The following is a 20,755-nucleotide window of genomic DNA, read 5'->3' on the forward strand; positions in this document are numbered from 1 at the left end:
TCTTTTTTTTTCCCCCAAAATAACATGAAAATTTGTTTGTCAGAAAAAGGACATCATAAACAAAAGGGATGAAATTTTATTACTTACTTAATGAAGAGCCTGATGAGCAGTATATCAGTTTTGATAACACCTCCAAGGCACAAAAGAAAAATAACACGTCTTATTTCTGCATTCTATCTTTTAGACATGACAGGGTCAGAAACTGCAATAAAAGTGTTTGCTCAGGGGACAGATTCTGAAGTATGCTAGCAGTGTAATTTTGAACAACAGTTAACGAAATTCATCTGGGTGTTGGTGGGCAAAAATTAATGATGGCAAGATATCTAGATCATAGCATTGTAAAGACTTACAGCACATTTCACAGGATTTTTGTCTTCAAAAGGTTTAGGTTCAATAGGCAAACATAGAATTATGTGATGTATAGACTGGGTAACTTCATAGATGTAAATCATCAAGTTCCCTTGGAACCCTGACGTTAATGCAAACAATTTAATTTCTAAACCTGGAGTTCTTCCTGACAACAGCACAACTTTAAGTGTTAATGGGATACTGTCCATCTCTAGTTGGGTGCTCCCTGAAGTTCTAGAACTTCAGCTTGTTCATTTTTTTCTTCAATTAGAACATTTTTTATGTTCTTTTTTCTTTACTCATTCATAGGATGAGGGCGTCACTGGCTCGGCAGCATTTATTGCCCAGAGGGCAGTTAAGAGTCAACCACATTGCGGTGGGTCTGGAGTCACATGTAGGCCAGACCAATTAAGGACAGCAGTTTCCTTCCCTAAGGACATTAGTGAGCCCGATGGGTTTTTCCCAACAATCAACAATGGATTCACGGTCATTATCAGACTCTTAATTCAAGATATTTATTAAGTTCAAATTCCACCATCCGCTGTGGCAGGATTCGAACATTATCTGGTTCTCTGGATTAACAGTGCAGCAATAATACCACAAGGCCATCACCTCCCCCTGAACATATACACATCATGGAGAGTATAAAACAAGTGAACAAATCTGTCCATAGATAACAAGTTTTTTTTGGAGTCAGACTGCAGGTGGCGGAGAATGATGCGTTGCATCTGGAGGTTAATGGGGTGATACGTGAGGGCAAGCTGTTTCAAAGAACAACCCAGTTAGTTCTATTTCCTGGCTGTTTTCCCTCCTCAAAATATTAAGACATTTTCTTTTAAAAGCAAAGGAATCAGTTTGCACCATCTTTTCATTCATCTGTACCCTATCCACCCATTCTACCAGTCTGACTGTGTCCTCGTAGAGGCTACTGCTAACTTTAACATTTACTATAATTCCACGTTTTGTTTGGATTGTGTGCCCCCAAGTCCAAGACATCAAATGTATGTGAAAATAAAAGCAGGGTTCTAGCACACGTGGCTTAAAATGGGTTTAATTTTGCATCATGCTATCAATGTTTTAATGGTTATCTTCTGAAGATGAACAAACCATACAGAATGTTGGCTGAATGTGTTATTGTGACTTCTAAACAATTGATGCCCTTGCTGCTTTCAACAAACAAATGGCCATATCAAATGTCTTCAGCCAGAGAAAAAAAAATTGAATGCCTCCACCTATCCATCACTTCTGTACCTGAATGACACTTTTTTTTTGGGAGGGTTTAATATAAGTTTTTAAACTCAGTTCATCTTTGCAGATGCTGCCTGATCTGTTGAGTATTATAATGTGTGGAACGCTGTTAGGAACACATACATATGTTTGTGTATTATGAGACGTGGAAACTTGAAAATTTGGACCATTCCTCGGCTGCAAATGACTTACTATGACTTTTGGAAACATGACAGTCAAAAGAGCTGAGGATTGTCTGCAATTTACAAAAAGCCAAGAGACTTCAGGAGAAAAGGTTTTTAATGACTTTAATTACTAGACAGAGCCTGCTTTGGAAGGAGGTGAGTGATAAAGGTTGCGTAGCAACTATTAGATCTGGTTTCTGGTTTTTGGTTTTGCACAGACTGTTATAAGAACAAAGAAAATTACAGCACAGGAACAGGCCCTTCGGCCCTCCAAGCCTGCGCCGAGCCAGATCCTCTATCTAAACCGGTCACCTATTTTCCAAGGATCTGTATCCCTCTGCTTCCTGCCCATTCATGTATCTGTCTAGATACATCTTAAATGACGCTATTGTGCCCGCCTCTACCACCTCCACTGGCAACGTGTTCCAGGCACCCACCACCCTCTGCGTAAAGAGCTTTTCCCCTCTCACCTTGAAATCGTGACCTCTAGTAATGGAGTCCCCCACTCTGGGAAAAAGCTTCTTGCTATCCACCCTGTCTATACCGCTCATGATTTTGTAGACCTCAATCAGGTCCCCCCTCAACCTCAGACTTTCTAATATAAATAATCCTAATCTACTCAACCTCTCTTCATAGCTAGCACCCTCCATACCGGGCAACATCCTGGTGAACCTCCTCTGCACCCTCTCCAAAGCATCCACATCCTTTCGGTAATGTGGCGACCAGGACTGTACGCAGTATTCCAAATGTGGTCGAACCAAAGGCCTATACAACTGTAACATGACCTGCCAACTCTTGTACTCAATACCCCGTCCGATGAATGAAAGCACGCTGTATGCCTTCTTGACCACTCTATCCACCTGCGTTACCACCTTCAGGGTACAATGGACCTGAACACCCAGATCTCTCTGTGCATCAATTTCCCCCAGGGCTTTTCCATTTACCGTATAGTTCGCTCTTGAATTGGATCTTCCAAAATGCATCACCTCGCATTTGCCTGGATTGAACTCTATCTGCCATTTCTCCGCCCAACTCTCCAATCTATCTATATTCTGCTGCATTCTCCGACAGTCCCCTTCACTATCTACTACTCCACCAATCTTAGTGTCATCTGCAAACTTGCTAATCAGACCATCTATACCTTCCTCCAGGTCATTTATGTATATCACAAACAACAGTGGTCCCAACATGGATCCCTGTAGAACACCACTGGTCACAGTTCTCCATTTTGAGAAACTCCCTTCCACTACAACTCTCCTGTCTCCTGGTGCCCAGCCAGTTCTCTATCCATCTAGCTAGTACACGCTGGACACCATGCGACTTCACTTTCTCCATCCGCCTACCATGGGGAACCTTATCAAATACCTTACTGAAGTCCATGTATATGACATCTACAGCCCTTCCCTCGACTATCAACTCTATCACTTCCTCAAAGAATTCTATCAAGTTGGTAAGACATGACCTTCCCTGCACAAAACCATGCTGCCTATCAGTGATAGGCAAATGTAAGTGTAAATCGATCCTATCCCTTAGTATCTTCTCCAGCAGCTTCCCCACCACTGAATTCTGGAAGCAAGTAATGTTATCTTGCTCTGACAGTTAATTCTCAGTTCCAGGAATTAATAGCTGATCTCCTCACATGCTGAAAGCCAAACTGTTAACTGACTCACTACCCAAACTGATTTTCCATTGCTTTCTGGCTGACAGCAATGTGATCTCATTGATAAGGAACAGATGAAACGGCAAGATATTCTATCCTTTTAATTTGGACATCTGTGCAGTGATGTGTCTCACCTTGTCTCTATATAAAAGGGTGTGAGAATGTGTTAGGATTAAGGGGGTAGGGAAATGTAGTTAAGTCAGCATAGCAACTTGATAATTACAGAGATAGTAGGAACTGCCGCTGCTGGAGAATCTGAGATAACAAGGTGTAGAGCTGGACAAACACAGCAGGCAAGCTGACGTGTCGGGTCGGAATTTCTGAAGGGTCTCGACCCGAAGTGTCAGCTTTCCTGCTCCGCTGATGCTGCTTGGCCTGCTATGTTCATCCAGCTCTACACCTTGTTAACTTGATAATTAACTGGTTTTCTATATGTTTAAAGCATAAAAAAGTGTGTTTCTGTTTTTTTTTTTTTAAAATGTTTGAACTTATTGAAGAAAACCTCAAGGCAAGTGATAAAACAAAACAAATGGACCATTTTTGGTGGCATTAACACTGAGCAGTTCATGGATAAGTACACCCCTCTAGTCAGAGTTATAGGAATTCCTATTCAGGAAGGTTGTCCAACAAGAAAGAGTAACTGCAGATATCTATACAGCAATCTAGCTGAACCTAAAATTCATCTGCTGTCTCTATTATAAACCAAGATGGCTTGTAACCTAAAAGTGAATCAAGGAATCCCTACTGTTCAAGGAGAGGGCATTCGGCTCTGCACCAACCCTCCAAAGAGCTCCCCTTCCCCCATAACCCCACATGAGGTTTTTAAAACTATGGCTAACCCACCTAACCTACACAGCTCAGGACATGTCTTGCTTTTTCTAAAAAGCATGGCAAAGTGCTCTGCAAGCTACCTAACCTGCACACCTGGAGGCCAAGGGAGAACAGACAGACTGTCACGGGACTGGAATCAAACTAGTTCTGGACAGCAGCAGTGCTGACCACTAGTTAGCCTGGGTAAAGATAGTTTTATTACTTTTAATTTAATGCAAGGAAGAAAGAGTAAGGAATTTCACCTTGTTTGCTTTTCAGTCTCTCTTCCACTTACAACTGAACCTAGTGCTTAGTACTACTCCAGAAGGATGGTCTCCTGCGAGGGGCAGCTCCAAAATGAATACTCAAGTTGAAAGCATGTCAAATAAGTGCTTCAAATTACAGTTTAACCAGCAACTGGACACAGGCAGCTTTTAAGTTTAAAAGAATGACAATTCTCTTTATTGGCCAGTATTTTAAAGTATTTTAGGAGATATGTCCATGCTTACTGGAGATTTGTTTGAGTGGGTACTTGGGTACCTCTGCTGCTGTAAATCAGAATTATTATATAGTCAAACAGGAGGCTGGAAGAACATAGCAGGCCAGGCAACATCTGAAAAAAAAGGAGTCAATGTTTTGGGTATTACCCTTCTTCAGGACTTCCTCCTGTTGGATACCAACATCTACATTTTGTCTCTAACCAAGAATTACTATACATTTGATTTCATTGTAACTAAATATCACTGAGAAGAGGAAAAAAAAAAGTATTATTCAAATGATGATGTCTAATTAAAAAAGGGGAGGATGAAGGCACAAGAGGAGGTGGAGAAGCCTTCACATTAATAAACAGTTCACACACAGGACCAACAGAACTTTAATAAAAAAAAGTGGTTATTAATACCATTCCCTCAACAAGCTAAGAATCAAAAACTAGACATCCACCTTCTAGCAAACCATCTTGGTCTCAAATCATAATTGACCCAGTATGTTGTGATATTAATCTAAATCAAAAAAACCAAAACAAAAACAAACAAACATTCATTAGCATTCTGCTGTAGACAATTCTGGAATGATACATCTTTAACTGAATTGGGGGGTGGGGGAAGCAGAGAGTGAAGGAGCTGGGAGAAAATAAAACGCAGGTCTGGATAGAAATCTTAAAAAAAAAAAACAAATAAAAATAAAAAAAAAACAAAACACAAGTAAACATTTCAGTCCCAAGTAAAATGTTCTGAAAAGTTACACATGCTTAAGCCAGTGTTTTCACAAGTACCTTATAAAATAGGAACAATATTATCCAATAGATGAGATAATCAAAGACAGTACAGAATACAGATATCAGAAAAACCTCAGGTCAGGAAAAACTGAACCAATGCTGAAATTTTCCACTTGGTATGGATAATGGTGAGAAAATGAGAAAACAAAACAGGACAAAGAAAAAAACTTCAACGTCAAGAAAAAAAAAACAAAAAAAGATTTTCCTTAACTTTAAAATGCAAACTTTATTGGCATTCAGTAGAGGATTCCCCCATCTGTCCATAAAACTTGTTCAACTTATAAATCAGAGCAAGTATCTGATGGCTGCAACTCACCAACTGCTTGACCCAGACTTCACCACAGCATCCTTGTGTACTAACAATGGACAAACCAGCATGCTCACTACATAATGCCTGCTGTCAGACTACTCGGCTTAGGAACTCAGGGACACCCACAACTTGTGAGCTGTCATATCACTGTGTACAGGAGGACACATCAGGATGTATCTTATGTCTGTTAGCTTCATTTCTTAGTGCTCACTTGAAGGCAGGTAGCTTGTCAGTGAATCAATGGATTGGACATAAATTGCTGTACGATACTACACAATGGCAATGTCCAACCGTAGCATACTGCCAGCAGCTACTCTGTAAACACACTGCATTGCTTCAACCATGGCTCGGTGGCTTATTGCTGGGGCAGCAGTGCTAACAGTGCCAGGGACCCAGGCTCAATTCCAGCCTCGAGTGACTGTGGAGGTTACACATTCTCCTTGTGTCTGCACAAGTTTCCTCCCAGAGTCCAAAATTACACAGGTTAGGTGGATTGGCCATGCTAAATTGCTCAGTGACCAGGATGTGCAGGGTAGGTGGATTAACCATGGGAAACACAGGGTTATGGGGATAGGGTAGGGCGAGAGTCTGGGTGGGATGCTCTCTTCAGAGAATCAGTGTGGACTTGTTGGGTCAAAATGGCTTGTTTCCACAGTATAAAAGGATTCTGTGAAAACCAAATTACTATGGTTGAAAACCAAGGAAAGCGGTCCTTTGTGGGATAACAAGAATGACAGTGAATCAATGGACTCATCTGATTCCAAGCTAAGAGTTGGCTACAGTCAGGCTCTTGGTCCTACTAGTGTCTGGAGACCTGCAGCCTTACAATTCAGAGATTGGACCACTGTGTCATGCAGGTCAACTGCAATCAGGCCCGCTTATGCCTAGGTCAGTTGGGCTGCTGTCGAGACATCTGCCTGGGTTACGAGCCATACTCAGTCAGAGTTATTCTCATGTAAGATGGTACATGGAAGTGGGAGAGGGAGAAACGAAACAGCAAGTCACATGCAGGATGGGTTCATTGGATTGGGGTTTCTGAGGGGAAATGTCTACAAAAGAAAAAAAAACCACAAAAAACAAAAAAAAGGAAGAGGTAATTCAAGGATTGGATTTCACAGACCATACAGGGGGAGCTCGAGGAACAGTGATCTTTGAAACCTGATACTCTGGCCTGTACATGGGGTGCGTTCTGGGGCAATAAAGGATATGGAAATTCTGACGAAGGGAGGGAAAGAAAGAAATAGGGCGATAAAATCAAATCTTGTCGTCTGAGGCAGAGCCTACAATTCAATTCATGAACAGGAAATTGAAGCCTTGCCATTTTTGACCCAAAAAAGACACAAGTGGCTGCCACCACATGTAGAAGTCACGGTTTCCTCCACCACCCCTTAAGAATGGAATGAAATTGCTCCAAGCCCAGGCTGCAATTCAAACAATTTCATTAATTATTTAGTAATGCCATCCATCTGACATCAAATTGCATTTTATTACCAGGTTCCTCCATTGTCTAAGAGCAATCTTAGAAATAATGGCCTAAAGCAATTATTACCATTTTATTGTCCACACTGATGGCCTCCTCATATCAACTAAGCACACATAATCAGGCAAACACTTCTGAAAACATTCCACAGCTGTCACTGGAAGACAACACTTCACAGTTGCCACATTCAAACTGTTAAGTATGCAAAGATGTGGGGTCTGTGCAATGGTTCCTTTTCTTCAAGTGGAAGGGCTATAAACTGTACCTTATGCCAGAATTCTAATCTCCCAGTGTAGCATGAACACTCTGGTTGTGCAATGTTCAATTGGGTAAGGTTAAATACATCCGAGCTCTTAGCAATACTTGACACTGACCTCCTTGGTAAGCCTTCATTACATATAGTTTAGGCATAACCGTTATTCATTGTTATTGATGAGGGCTCAGGTATACCCGTTATTGAAATATTATTATTCTCCTTCTAATATCCCTACAGATTCTGTTATGGTTTTGACATGGACATTGTGTGCTGGAGTTTGTGTTAGTTCAAATGCGAAGACAAAGACAAAGCAAAAACGGTAATAAATTTACCAATCAGCAAGCACAGCAGCCAAGCCTTGAGCGAGAAGCAGGTGAAGATCCATCAAGAAGGCAGAAGGGAATGGTAAGACCCAGGAATCTACAGGCCTTGTGTTTTCCAGTTTGGTTGCTTGCTTAAAAAGGAAATTGAAATCTTGAGTCTGACTAGTTTAACATAACCATTTTTGAAATCACCAAGGATATAAAAAGAAAGACTGTACAAAAAAAAAAAAGTGGAGTGAGCAGCTCACACTGAGCTAGCAACCAAACTTTAAAAAGTTGAACATTCTGGATCTTGTCCCCATTTCCCCAGTTACATCAGATTCTGCAGAAAATACACTGGAATATATCATGGGTAAGAGGAGAGTGTCTGAAACGTCACAAGTTTTATTTGTAAATCAAATGAGGTCTATTGAATCTTACCCTTCCCCGCTGTAGTATTTTAGACCGTTTGGGACTTTTGTTAATAAAGAGTGGCTGTTGTATTCTGGCTTTTTCATTTAGTCCATTAGCTTTCATCTCTGGATATACATTGTCCAGATACCACTTGAAAGAGGTACAGTTCAGTTTCTTTCTCAGTTCCAAACGCTCACTAATGTCACCATAACTTTGTTTCCTCAGGTCAGGTCTTAAGGATAAGTATTGTTCCTGAAAAAGAATTTCTACATTTCAGAAGGGAGCAAAAGTAAAATTAAGCCAAGTTAAAACAAAAAAAAATTCCAGAGCAGATGTTTGTATCCAGACAGTGTCCTTTCAGTTCACTTCACAGCCCCTCCAACAGGAGCTACAATGAAACTTATTTTATTTGAAATTAAAGTTTGCAATAAAGAATTACATTAAAAATTGAATTTCCATTTGATCTCAGTCAAGCACCTATATTTAAAACAAGTCAAGAACCAGCCAAAACTGCTAGCTTCCTTCAAATCTAGAAGCTTCAGTTAACATCTCACCAGCAGCTATCAGGCTTTAGTACTATTAACATTAATCTACATTAAAAAAGATAAACGAAGATCAATTGCCCACAAGGTGCAGAGCTGGATGAACACAGCAGGCCAAGCAGTATCATAGGAGCAGGAAGGCTGATGTTTCGGGCCTAAACTTGTTACAGGGATACAGTGTACATTTCAGTATGTATGGGAAAGATGACAATATAATGCAAAAATTCTAAGCCATCACATACACAAGCCAAGGAAACAGAGCAGATAGTCTCATTAAAAAAATTCAGCCACATTTTAAGCAGAAATCTTAGATTCCACCCCAGCAATTACAAAATGAAACTAAAAGAAGGTGAACTTCAGTTCTGGAAAAGAAAATTAAAAGGGAAAAGAAAATAAAAAAAATTTTTCACTCAGCTGGTGAGAATCTGTAATGCACTGCCTGGGAAGGCAGTGGAGGCTGGAAACCTTACAACCTTTAAAGAATTTTTGGATGAGTACATCAAATATCATAACATTCAAACATATGGGACAAGTGCAGGAAATTAGGATTAGCGCACTTTTAGTGGTAGTTATGTCAGTGCAGACTCGATCGGCCCAAGGGTCTTTTGAGGCTTGGGGTGAGGTGGAGAACCCAATCTTAATTCATCCCTGCTTCCCCTTGGTTGCAAAAATGTAAGTTTTACACACACTGCATATTCATGAAAATAGTTTTGCTGCAAATTCAAAACTAGGAATGAACTCAAAATTGAACAGAAGTTTACAATCTACTACCTTTACTACCCAATTCCATTAGCAACATGGCAACATGGCTACAATGGCACATGGGCTTCAGTTCAAAAATCCAGTTATGTACACTGCTTATTAAAAGCATCTCGTACTTGTCAGCATGCTGAGCAAAGCGAAACAAAAAAGAAAAAAAGGTTTTTTAAAAAAAAAAAAAACAAGGGGAAAAACAGTCTCCACACCATTACCTTAAGACTTCAGGAACCTTACTTTAGCTTGTTCCACTTACAGTGCAGGTCAATGTCATTATTAACAAGGACAGTCAGAATACTGATGACACCTAGCTCCAGTTCAAGACCTGCTCAATTTGTGGTAGTCTGTCAATTCTAAAAGCAATCTTAATCTCAAATTTTCCTCAATCTTACCTCTGGCACAGTCAACAACATTAATGTTCTCTTCAGCAGCATCATATCTAGCTTGTCCAAAATGCTAGGAAGCATCACAGATCAAGTCCTTGCTAGCCATTTCTACACCAAAAATTGAACATCCTCATGCTGGAGTTTAACTCTCAACCATTACTCCTGCTCCTTGCTAGCTACTGGTAGAACAGCTCACTAACTGAATACCTTTGCGCTTAAGCATTCAAGCAACTTTCTAGGGTTGATAAATCAATTCCCTACAGACACTTGAGAAAACATTTTTAAAAAAATGTTACTGCTAAAGATGGTGCTCATACATACAATGTTTGCAGAGTACAATTCAGGTAATGTTTCTCATACCTTTCATTTGGACTAACCAAGTCAGATATTTCTCTTGTAAATATTTACCTTATATTCATCCATCCAGACATGGGAAAGACGCAGAGAATTGTATGCCATGGTATCCACACCTCCTGGTGAACCATATGGTCGCCATTTGCGGAATATATGCCCAACACGAGAACATGGAACTATTTTCAGCTGGCCACCACACATCCAAATCTGAGCCAAAAAAAAACAAACAAATGGCATATATTAAAAAAAACACACAAAAGAATGAAGTTAATTTGACATGAGATTTAGTTATTGCATGACAAAAGAAAAAAAAAATCAATTCTTTAATTAGGAGGCAATGAGGAAAATTACCCTGAAAGAAATTTCCAGATTTTCTCCTCCCCATATGTCCATGCCACTGTCATACTGCCCAAGTTTATTGAAGTAATCCCGGTTCATGGCAAACAATCCTCCTGCCATTGTAGGTGATCTGAATGAAGGAATGCAAAGAACGTAGTCTAACCACGTGCTACATTGCAACAACAATCTCCAAATTTTTAAGTCTAACTAGAGTTATTCTTCTAGTTGGAGGCCTAGTGAGCAGTGAGCGAAAGTTCGTTTTGCAGTTGCCATTTGGTAATCTATATATTTCTAATTCTATACTGCATTCAATTTCTTTAGATAAATCCTCCCTCAAAAAAAAGTGAAGCAAATATTACTGGATTAGTACTTGAATGGTTCAGTTGCTCCTTCTGGTCCATTCAGTAGTGACACAGGCACAGGATCCCACTTGAAGTGCAGCCCCCAATTAAATCCTCCTTTCACTATTGGTGAAGAACTGTAGATTAGTGTGTCAGCATTGATGATATCAATCAGTGGACAGACTACAGTGTGGTAATTTTCCTTAATTGGCATCAGGAGAGGCTGCAGCCACATTTCATTCACTTCACAATGACTATCGATGAACACCAGTACATCACCTGAAAAAAGGTAAAAAGAAACAAGTTGTTAATTATGAAAATCCAAGCTAAACTCAAAAAGGAAGTTTAACCATTAGCAAATTCAGAACAATACTTCAAGATAAACCATGATGAATGGAGTAGTTTGACCCATGGTAAATAGGCACTTCCCTCCACTTCGCCTGATGGAGGAGGCACCGAAAGCTTGTAATTTCAAATAAACCTGTTGGGCTATAACCTGGTGTTGTGTGATTTCTGACTATGATAAAATAGAATTGTGGTGTAGGAAGTTATTTCCATAGCTAGTGATAACTGTAAAGCTAAGTTGTTGGTGTGCAGATTAAAGAGGCAAAAGAAAATCATAGGCATCAAGCATGGACTAAAACTCTACTTGCACATTGCATACCAATTATTGGTATACTGAACAAGGAGTGAAAAGTGGTAGTGATCAGGTTCTCCGGGAACCTGCTCCTTCATCAGCACAGCAGATCCAACTACAAGTTCAGTGGATGAATTTAGCAACATGGCATTTGACATTGATGTCAAAAGTGGACATCATGCCCTTAAAAAAAAAAGAAGGTGTGTACTTTTGTTTTTAAAAGAGTGACTTTTAATTTGTTACTTGACATTTAAAAAAAAACAAACAAACAAACAGCTTTCCCTTCAAGTGAGTCCATGTTGATTGACGTGCTGGGGAATCAACTCAGGATTTTCAGTGCATTTTTGGTGTGGACTGATGTTTCAGTACTATGACTGCCAGATTTGAACACAAATGGACTTTCAGGGAGGTTGCAGTGTTGTTGTATCCCCTCGGTAGCAGTAAACTTAAGTGCTTGCTGATAAATTAGATCAGCCTTCAGGAGGTGTGCACTTTGATAGATGAAGCTAATTGCGAGTAGAGGTTTCTTAACCATTCACCACAGAATAGCTACTTTAGGTACATTACAAGTTTTTTTTTCCCCTTGCATCTGTGTGGCTAATGATCTCATTTAAGAAATAGCTGGTGGCTATGATGAATGACTGAACAGCAGGGGTAGAAGAGGTAGAACTGTTTAAGGAGGAGTTACTTAAATGAGCAGAATGACTTTTTCCTTTCTTATGTAGTCTGATTCAGGAGGTCTTCAAGTAAATGTCTAAATAAGTTTAGTTCGACTAACTTTTGATTAGCAGTTGTAACAAAAAAAAAAAAAAGCCAACAAGAGCAATAAATTCTAAACAAAGACTGATCAAGTTATTCAGTAAAAAATACTAAAAACGTCCACTTCAAATAAAAATAAATATTTTAAAATTCTGCAAAGTTTCACATCCCGCTGAAGTTTGACCAGAAAAGTAAAGAATGCAATGTGAACAAAACTAAAGCGTAATAAGATCATGCATAGTTTGATACCTGTTGCATGAGATGACCCAACTATTCTGCCACGTATTAGTCCTTCTCGCATTACATTCCTTATTAGCTTCACTTTCTTAAGTTGGTTGTTGTCAATGTACTTCTCTAGTTTGTCTTTTAATTCAACTGAAAAATAGAAAACAAAAACAATTTTGGCAGGAAGGGATTAATGAAGAAGACTAACCAAACTTCAAGTCCTACTTTTACCAGCTCAGGAGGTATTAGATATAAAAACAAAATCAAGTGTGGATTTTAGGAGACTAGAAGAATATATGCAGAAACCAATATGACAGACATTTTAGATAGTAAATAACATTGCAAGTTAAAGATCTGTTCGTTATAGAAGAGGAAATAAGCAAAAAAAGTTAGAAGCCAAAAAACAAGGAAAAATTTACATACTGAAATCACTCCTATCATCCACCAGGATAATTTCATGTAATAAGTATGCAGGCGTGCGATCCAGGATACTGTGAACTGTCCGAAGCAGTGCTGATAATGCTTCATTATAAAAGCAGATAATAACACTAGCAGATGGTAAATTGACAGGGTAGCTCTTTTCTTTACATCTACAAAAAAAAAGAAAGACAGCTTACAATAAAGTTAAAAATTTCCCAGAATTCACTGCAGTGTTCAGTTGAATAAAACTGGTAGCTAACTTTTCATAAAACAATGTAAATAGAATTCTACATCAGAACGCATAGGCAGCCCCAGACATTTCTGTATCCATTTAGTAGCAAAATAAACTTATATTCATCTATGAGATAGCAAGAACTGCAGTTGCTGGAGTCAGAGATAACACAGTATGGAGCTGGAGGAACACAGGAGGCCAGGCAGCATCGGAGGAGCAGGAAAGTTGACGTTTCAGGTCAGGACCCTTCTTCAGAAGGGTCTTCAGCTTTCCTGCTCCTCTGATGCTGCCTGGCCTGCTGTGTTCCTCCAATGCCATACTGTGTTATCTCATGTTCATCTATACCATTGTAACTTTGCAGAGTCTCTCTAACCTGCAACGATAAAGGGAAAAACAAATTCCAGCAGCTTTACAAGATGTTCACAACAACAATAAAATTTCCCACTCTGCACTAACCACTTGTCTTGAAGACTTCTTGAATTTGAGTTAATGGCAACAATTTCAACTTTAAGTGGTGACCTACTCCTTAACTTCACTAGAATGACCAAGTTAGCCACTAAGCACAAAGAATAGCACAAGATGACTTTGCCAGCCACCTCAACTCCCAAAACCTCAAATGTACAAAGCACCTGTATTTAAATCAAATTTCTCAAACCAAGTCAGTATTTTGGAAAAAGAAGCTCTCTTGCACCACGGATAATTCAATGCAGGACTCCATTTCATATTTTTAAAAGAGGCAGGACTTGCTTTGGGTCTCTGGTATCAGGAATATCCCGATGATAACCCAAACGATTACTGATGAGCATGTTGAAAGCATGTTTCTGGTATCCCATATCCCGAATCTTCTGATCAGCTTCATTGAAAATCCTTCCTGAAAGGGTGAGAAATAGTATTATTACATTTCATTTCTAGCATGCTTAAACACTCGACTAGTTATATAGCACAAAAATAAAACTTTAAAAAAATCCTACTTTGAAACATGTTTCAAATTCTTACAATAGTAGTCATTTTAATAAAGCTCAGTTCACCAATGCAGCATTGTTGAGACCAACACTACTCAGCCTTACAACAAAACAATCTTCTTGCCTCAATACATTCTAGTGCCACATAACAATCACAGCTTTTCTTTATTTTGACCTGGATCAGTCACCAAAATCCCAAGCTGATACCAAAAGGAGTTTGCACATTCCAAGAGTGTAAGCCTGAGATTGTGCAACATTAGAAATTATTGAATGTTGTTCCATGTCTCACAATATCTCTTTTCCACTCTACACTCGTTTCTATTCTCCACAGAAAATATTTCAAGCCAGAGAAATGGGTTATTTTACACAATTCTCTTCACTTGGCATAAAGTGTCCAAACATTTAAAACAAGATGTACCAAGCTTTGCTAGCTTGCCATCAAAACAGCAACATTCAGATTTCACAGCAAGTCATTTGGTTAGAATGTAGAAGATAACAACAAGAACTGAATCTTTCAATTTAGAAAAAAAAAGAACATGGTGTCCTGGCTGATAAAGAGTTGCACAGATTATAGAACAGTTGGTTTTGGGGTAAGCGTACCAACATTCACTACATTTGAAGAATTCAGTTCAAGAGAAAAAAAGGTTACTCACCCAACTCAGGAGACAGCTCAATTTTCTTCAATTCTTTATTAACAGGTTTTATAAACTGAGTACTGTGTTGCTGAAATTCAGGAAGCCATTTATGACTGTTTATTACTGGAGGGTGAAATTTCTGCACTACTCCTGGATTCCCCTGGAAGGGCACATTACTGAAAGTATATTTTTCCCAATTTAGATTGAAATAGATGAACAAGAGAAAGGTCCAAAGTAATGAAGAAAAAAGGCATCCATAACAGAAATAGTGGAACCTGATACTACCCATGATAGTCTTAGCATTGTTGGAGGCCCATTCTTCTTGCTCTGAAATGATAAAACATAAAATTGGTCATTCAACATAAAATAGCAGAGGTCACATCCACAGAAATATGCGGAAAGCTACAGTTGTTGGTTAATAGCTCTTTAATGGAGGATTTTTAAGAGGAGGTTTTGCTGATCAAGCAAAGAGACAAGATATGCTAGAACTATCACCAGAAGAGACGGAATGGTGTTCAAAAATTCAGTATTTTGTACGAGTAAGAGGAGAAGTTCTTCCTCACCCTAGTGCTGTGAGAAAATAAAGGGCAAAGATTCAGCATCGGATAATCTCGAAGGTACTTTTGATTAAAAAAGGAAACAGGACAACTTTCTGAATAGCTCTTTCAGAAAAAAAAAGCCAAGACAAACATGAAGATTTTTCCATGCTGTATGCTTCCAAGGTTTCTCGTGTCATGAAAAATATCCCTGATATTGAGGAAAGTTAAGCCTACAGGAGGCTGCACATTAGATAAGTGTAAACATCTGAATTCAGTGCAAAATTTTTAAAGCAAGCCTTTTAATCAGAAAACTATTAAAATGTCATTACGTTCACCATTAACACAAACATGCAAATCATTATTGTAAATGGGGAAAGTTTATGGTTCAACATAAAATAGATGGGGGATGTAGATGTAAAGGGTCCAATGGCACTATCCAAAAGCAATGGGGTTCTCAACATCCTGAACAAAATCAAACCCTTCAATTTAGAACAATGAAGCAGATTAGATAATCACTTATCTCAATACTGAATGAATATCTTTACACTCTATGCACAAACTGACTGCCCTCAGTGCCAATACTGCAATAACAACTGTAAGAATGATCCACCAGCTGGCTGTTCTCTCCTTAATTCCACAAGACAAAGATTCAAGAGGAGAATTAGGCCATTTGGCCCATCAGTCTGTTCCACCATTTGATCACAGGCAATATTTCCTCAACCCCATTTTCTTGCTTTCTCCTCATCATCCTTGATTTCTTTATCAATCAAGAACTCTGTCCCAGTTTAAAATACACTCAACAACTTGGCCGCCACAGATTCACCACCTTGTCACTGAAGAAATTCCTCCTAATTTCCATTCTAAAAGGTCATTCCTTCATTTTGAGGCTGTGCTCTCAGGTCTTAGTATCCACTGGTAGGAGAGGCATCTTCTCCATGTTCACTACATCCATGCCTCTCATTGAGTGTTTCAGCAAGATCACCCGCATCTTCCTAAACTCTGAGTGCAGACCCAGAGTCTTCAACCACTCTTCATACAACAAGCCTTTCATCCCTAACATCATTCTTGTGAACCTCATTTGGACACCCTCCAAGACCAGCACATCCTTTCTGAGATAAAGGGACTTAAAACTGCTTACAATATTCCAGATGCAGCCTGACCAGAATCTTGTACAACCTCAGCACCACATCATTGCTTTTCTATTCTAGCCCTCTCAAAAGTGAATACTAACACTGCATTTGCCTGCCTTACTGCCAACTGAACCTTAAGGAAATCCAGAGTCTAGGACACCCAAAACCCATTGTGCTTCAGATTTCCACAGCCTTTCCCCATTTAGAAAATAGTCTATGTTTCAATATGTTCCATTCTTCCAATAGAAGTGCATAACCTCATACTGTCACACATTGTATACCATCTGCACTTCTTGGGCACTCTCCTAATCTGTCCAGCCTCCCTACTACATCAACACTATCTTGTCTCTCCACCTATCTTTGTGTCACGTGCTCTTAGCATTCAGATGAATGCTATAAAGAGCTAAAATATGGCTCTCTAGTTATTATTGTATTTAAAAAAAAACTACACACTCGCAACCAAGGAGATTTTGGTAGCTCAAAAATAGGAAAAAAAAATATCACAGAACAGTCATGATGGCTCTAATGTCTGTACATCAACATATTTCTATTTCTCTTTTTCAATCTGTACCAGTTTCTAACTACCAAACAGACCTAATTTTAGTATTTATTAACATTCATTGTGGGGCGACATCTTCAAAATAAGTATCCCAAATCCTTTTCTTAAACCAGCAATACGACAATATGATATTTAATTAAATTCCTAAGCCTTGCCTGGAGCTAGCGAGTTACTTCAACTGATTACAAACACTGAAATTCACCCCAATTTCCTCAACAAACTAAAACACGGTGGGCGTGGAAAGCAATCACAGAGAATCAGAAGACCTACAGACAGAAAAGGCCACATGATGATGCCTCGAAACAATGCTCAAAATCTTCTTAAGAACAAACACTGAGAGGGTGGGAGTCACCAGCAACCACAGGAAGCATGTATGGCCGGAGCCATGCCCTCAAGCAGTCAGTGAAAGCGCGCAGAGCCATAAGGACCAATTTTAACTGATCCATCCATCCACCCACCTGTACCCACTGACTCCGGGGACGCTCCCTGCTCCGCCTTTTATACCTACCACGAAGGAATTTGTGCGCAAGCGCGGGGCTTCAACCGAACCAGCTCGCGCCGAGCCCCCATTCCACCGCATTTCAGCGAGATCGCCAGCGTCGTCCTTGCGCCACCACTCACCACTCTTCCCTCAGCAACGAGGGGCCGGGCCCGCGGCCGCCAACCCCGCCACACACCCCCACCCCCGGCCAGTCAATCCTTTGGCTCGGTAGGGTTTTTCTGTTCCACCGTGAGGACGAGACAGCTGTCAATAAACTGGTGTATTCTACCTGAACTGGGAGGGCCGAGGCGTGAGGTCGATTGACAGTCGCTGGGGGCGGGGCACGAGGTTGATGATTTGCTTGCGCTCGGGGCGGGGCGTTCGATCAGTGATTGTCAGCGATTCTGGGCGGGGCCAGAGGTGTGGGTTAGTGATTGATAGGCGCGTGGGGCGGGGCGACAGTGTGGTGATTGTCAGTTGTTCGGGGCAGGGCGTTCGATAAGCGATTGTCAGTTCGCTCTGGGCGGGGCAAGAGACTGGTGATTGCCAGGCACTTGGGGCGGGGCATTCGATCAGCCGTTGTCAATCGTTCGGCCCAGGGCGGGTGATTGGTGATTGACGGTCGTTCGGGGCGGGGCCCGGCGGGTTGTTGGTGATTGACGGTCGTTCGGGGCGGGGCTCGTACGCCCCGTCGGATCACCTGAGAATCTGCAACTTTGGATTGCAACTCGGTTGGTCGAGTCCGGAGCGATTCGGGTTGAAGGAAGTATTCCAAAGCCTGGAAAATGGAGTCGGGTCCAGAGTGTAGGGAAAAGGAAGGGTATTGAGTTTGAAACGGGTCGGGAGGTACGGGGTCCTGGGTGGGAGAGAGAAGGAGCATCAGGTGCGGGTCGGGGGCGATGTGTAAGTGCTCTGCAGGTACAGTGGTATAGTTGGGGTTCTGTAAGTATAGGGTCATTTGCATAATTACTCGGGAGTATTTGATAAGGGGTATGGTGTCAGGAGGTAGTGTGACGGGTGGCTAGGTAGCAAGACAGCCAGGTGATGCACTTAGGGTACGTTGGGAGAATTCGGGTCACGCCAGTTCTGGCAGCGAGTAAACGGGAGTGCCAGGACCGGGAGGTGGATGGACGCAGATTGTACTCGACAGTCTAACATGTTCTTGATTGTCTAACTTTTCTTGTGTAACAATATCACCTAGTTTTATCAGAACTCCCTAAATTCTCCCAACTATAAGTGGAGACTTTTGGAGAGTTCCAGGCGAAGAGGAATTGCCCAATAGAATCTTCAATATCCCACTCAATTCCTTTAGTCTGCTGTGATCGGGATTCCGTGCGATCACGATGCTCGACTCTAATAGAGTCATAGAGATGTAAAGCATGGAAACAGACCCTTCTGTTCAACTCGTCCATGTCAACCAGATACCCTAAATTAATCTAGTCCTAGTTGCCAGCATTTGGCCCATATCCCTCTAGACCTTTCCTATACATATACCCATTCAGATGCCTTTTAAATGTTGTAATTGTACCAGCTTCCACCACCTCCCCTGGCAGTTCATTCCATACATGCACCATCCTTTGCATGAAAAAGTTGCCCCTCAGGTCCCTTTTAAATCTTTCCCCTCTAGTTTTACGCTCCCCTACTTTGGGGTAAAGACCTTGGCTATTCACCCTACCCATGACCTTGTAAACTTCTATAAGGTCATGCCTCAACTTCCAACGCTCCAGTCTAGAATACTGGCTCCCAGCTCCTCCTTTTATACTGACTGCAAAAGAGGCACTTCACAAGCATGGGGGTCCAACTGAGACTGAATCAACTGCCTTAAAGATCACTTGTTATGATGTCATTAAAACTTAGTGGGAGAACAGCTGAGCACATGTTCTCACTGTCTTTGTAACATTTTGACCAGGTTTGCTGAAGATTACCACTCTCCCCAAGCTCCGCATCTCAAATATGAGTGTCAATAAAGGCTCCTTCAGAAATGCAAAGCCATACTTCCATTCTGACAGTTCACTGTAGGGTGAAATTAAAGTCCTAAATCACAGACAAAAACAATAATAAATTCAGGAAAGTGATCGTTTTGGGTGCTGGGGTTTAGGGCCCTACAATACCAGGTAAGTAGGGTGCCAACTGGATAATTTGCGAGGGTAGAAGATGAATAGTTTCCCTCTGGATAGGTGGTAGGATACTAGGTGGGTAGGATATCAAGTGGATAGGCATCATTGGTTCCATCGGATCAAATGGCAAGTGGCAAGGTAAGTATTACAGTGGTTCGGGTAGGTTGGAGTGGGTTGTTGAAATTGGATCCAGTAGGGAAGGGAAAGGTTGGGCTGGATCCTAGAGTGGGATCCAGAGGTTGATAGGGTGTGAGGCAGGGAAAGGGGAGTGGTGTATGGGAAGGAGGTAGCAGGTCCAGGGATGCAGAAGGAAGTACATCTCCTGTGGGGTTAAGGGTGCTGAGTTTGAAGATGTAACGGGGCATAGAATAGAGTCCACTGGAGATGAAGGATAGTTTGGTAGGGTCTAGAGAGGGAAAAGGGATGTTGAGTGGGGGTGATTCCAGAGTGGGGCAAGTGGCCTGGGTTGGTAGCAAGGGAATGGAGGCCACTTGCCACTTTGGAGGAATGTGTTGCGTCCAATGCTGGATGAGTAGTTGTTGTGTAGAGAAAGAGTTGGGGTAGTTCCAGAATGGGGGAAATGGCCGGGGTCATTAGCAAGGGAAGGGAGGCCAGTTTTGGAGGGATGTGTTGAGTCTGAAGCTGGAGAAGTAGGTGTTGTGTGTGGGAAGAAACAGGCACTGGATCGTGGAGAGCGCAGGGTTGTCAGTTCAGGCTGTAGGTATGTAAGTGGTTTGAGGGCAAGTGTAATGGTTGGGGGAGTGGGGGGTGTGGGGAAGGTGGTTATGTGGTAAGTAAGGGCTCAGTTGAGTAGTTACTAATGAGTTAGACTACTACTTTGGTAGTCTAACTTTTCCTGAGTAATTATTTACTTAATTAAACAGTAAGTATGACTGCCTTGACCTTAAATCTTCTTCAAATGGCAGAACTAATGGTCAAACTAGTCATAGTCAAAGTCCAGAGACAGCCAGTCATGGAACAACAGGTCAGTGAACATTTTGTTAAGGAACAATCAGTCCTAGAGCAACCAATAAATCAACAACAGGTAGAGGATTTCATCGGATTCCGTAGAC

General features: G+C 41.0%; 1 protein-coding gene across 4 annotated transcripts in view; it reads right to left on the reverse strand.

Moving 5' to 3' along the window:
- Positions 1 to 17,891, reverse strand: part of LOC109927937 (polypeptide N-acetylgalactosaminyltransferase 11-like) — a 31,009-nt gene extending 13,118 nt beyond the window's left edge. The window contains exons 1-9 of one of the 4 annotated variants that reach the window (XM_048600092.1): positions 17,855 to 17,891; positions 14,875 to 15,183; positions 14,007 to 14,130; positions 13,031 to 13,197; positions 12,632 to 12,757; positions 11,016 to 11,265; positions 10,658 to 10,775; positions 10,361 to 10,513; positions 8,296 to 8,520 (exon numbers count right to left, since the gene is read on the reverse strand). In XM_048600092.1, coding sequence (XP_048456049.1) covers positions 8,296 to 8,520; positions 10,361 to 10,513; positions 10,658 to 10,775; positions 11,016 to 11,265; positions 12,632 to 12,757; positions 13,031 to 13,197; positions 14,007 to 14,130; positions 14,875 to 15,145 — 1,434 coding nt within the window. In that variant the 5' untranslated portion in view covers positions 15,146 to 15,183; positions 17,855 to 17,891. The other 3 variants (XM_048600089.1, XM_048600091.1, XM_048600090.1) reach the window with 3 other exon arrangements.
- Positions 17,892 to 20,755: the final 2,864 nt, after the last annotated feature.

The sequence above is a fragment of the Rhincodon typus genome, chromosome 8 (genome assembly GCF_021869965.1).
Source record: "Rhincodon typus isolate 14 chromosome 8, sRhiTyp1.1, whole genome shotgun sequence".
In the NCBI taxonomy this organism is placed as follows: domain Eukaryota; kingdom Metazoa; phylum Chordata; class Chondrichthyes; order Orectolobiformes; family Rhincodontidae; genus Rhincodon; species Rhincodon typus.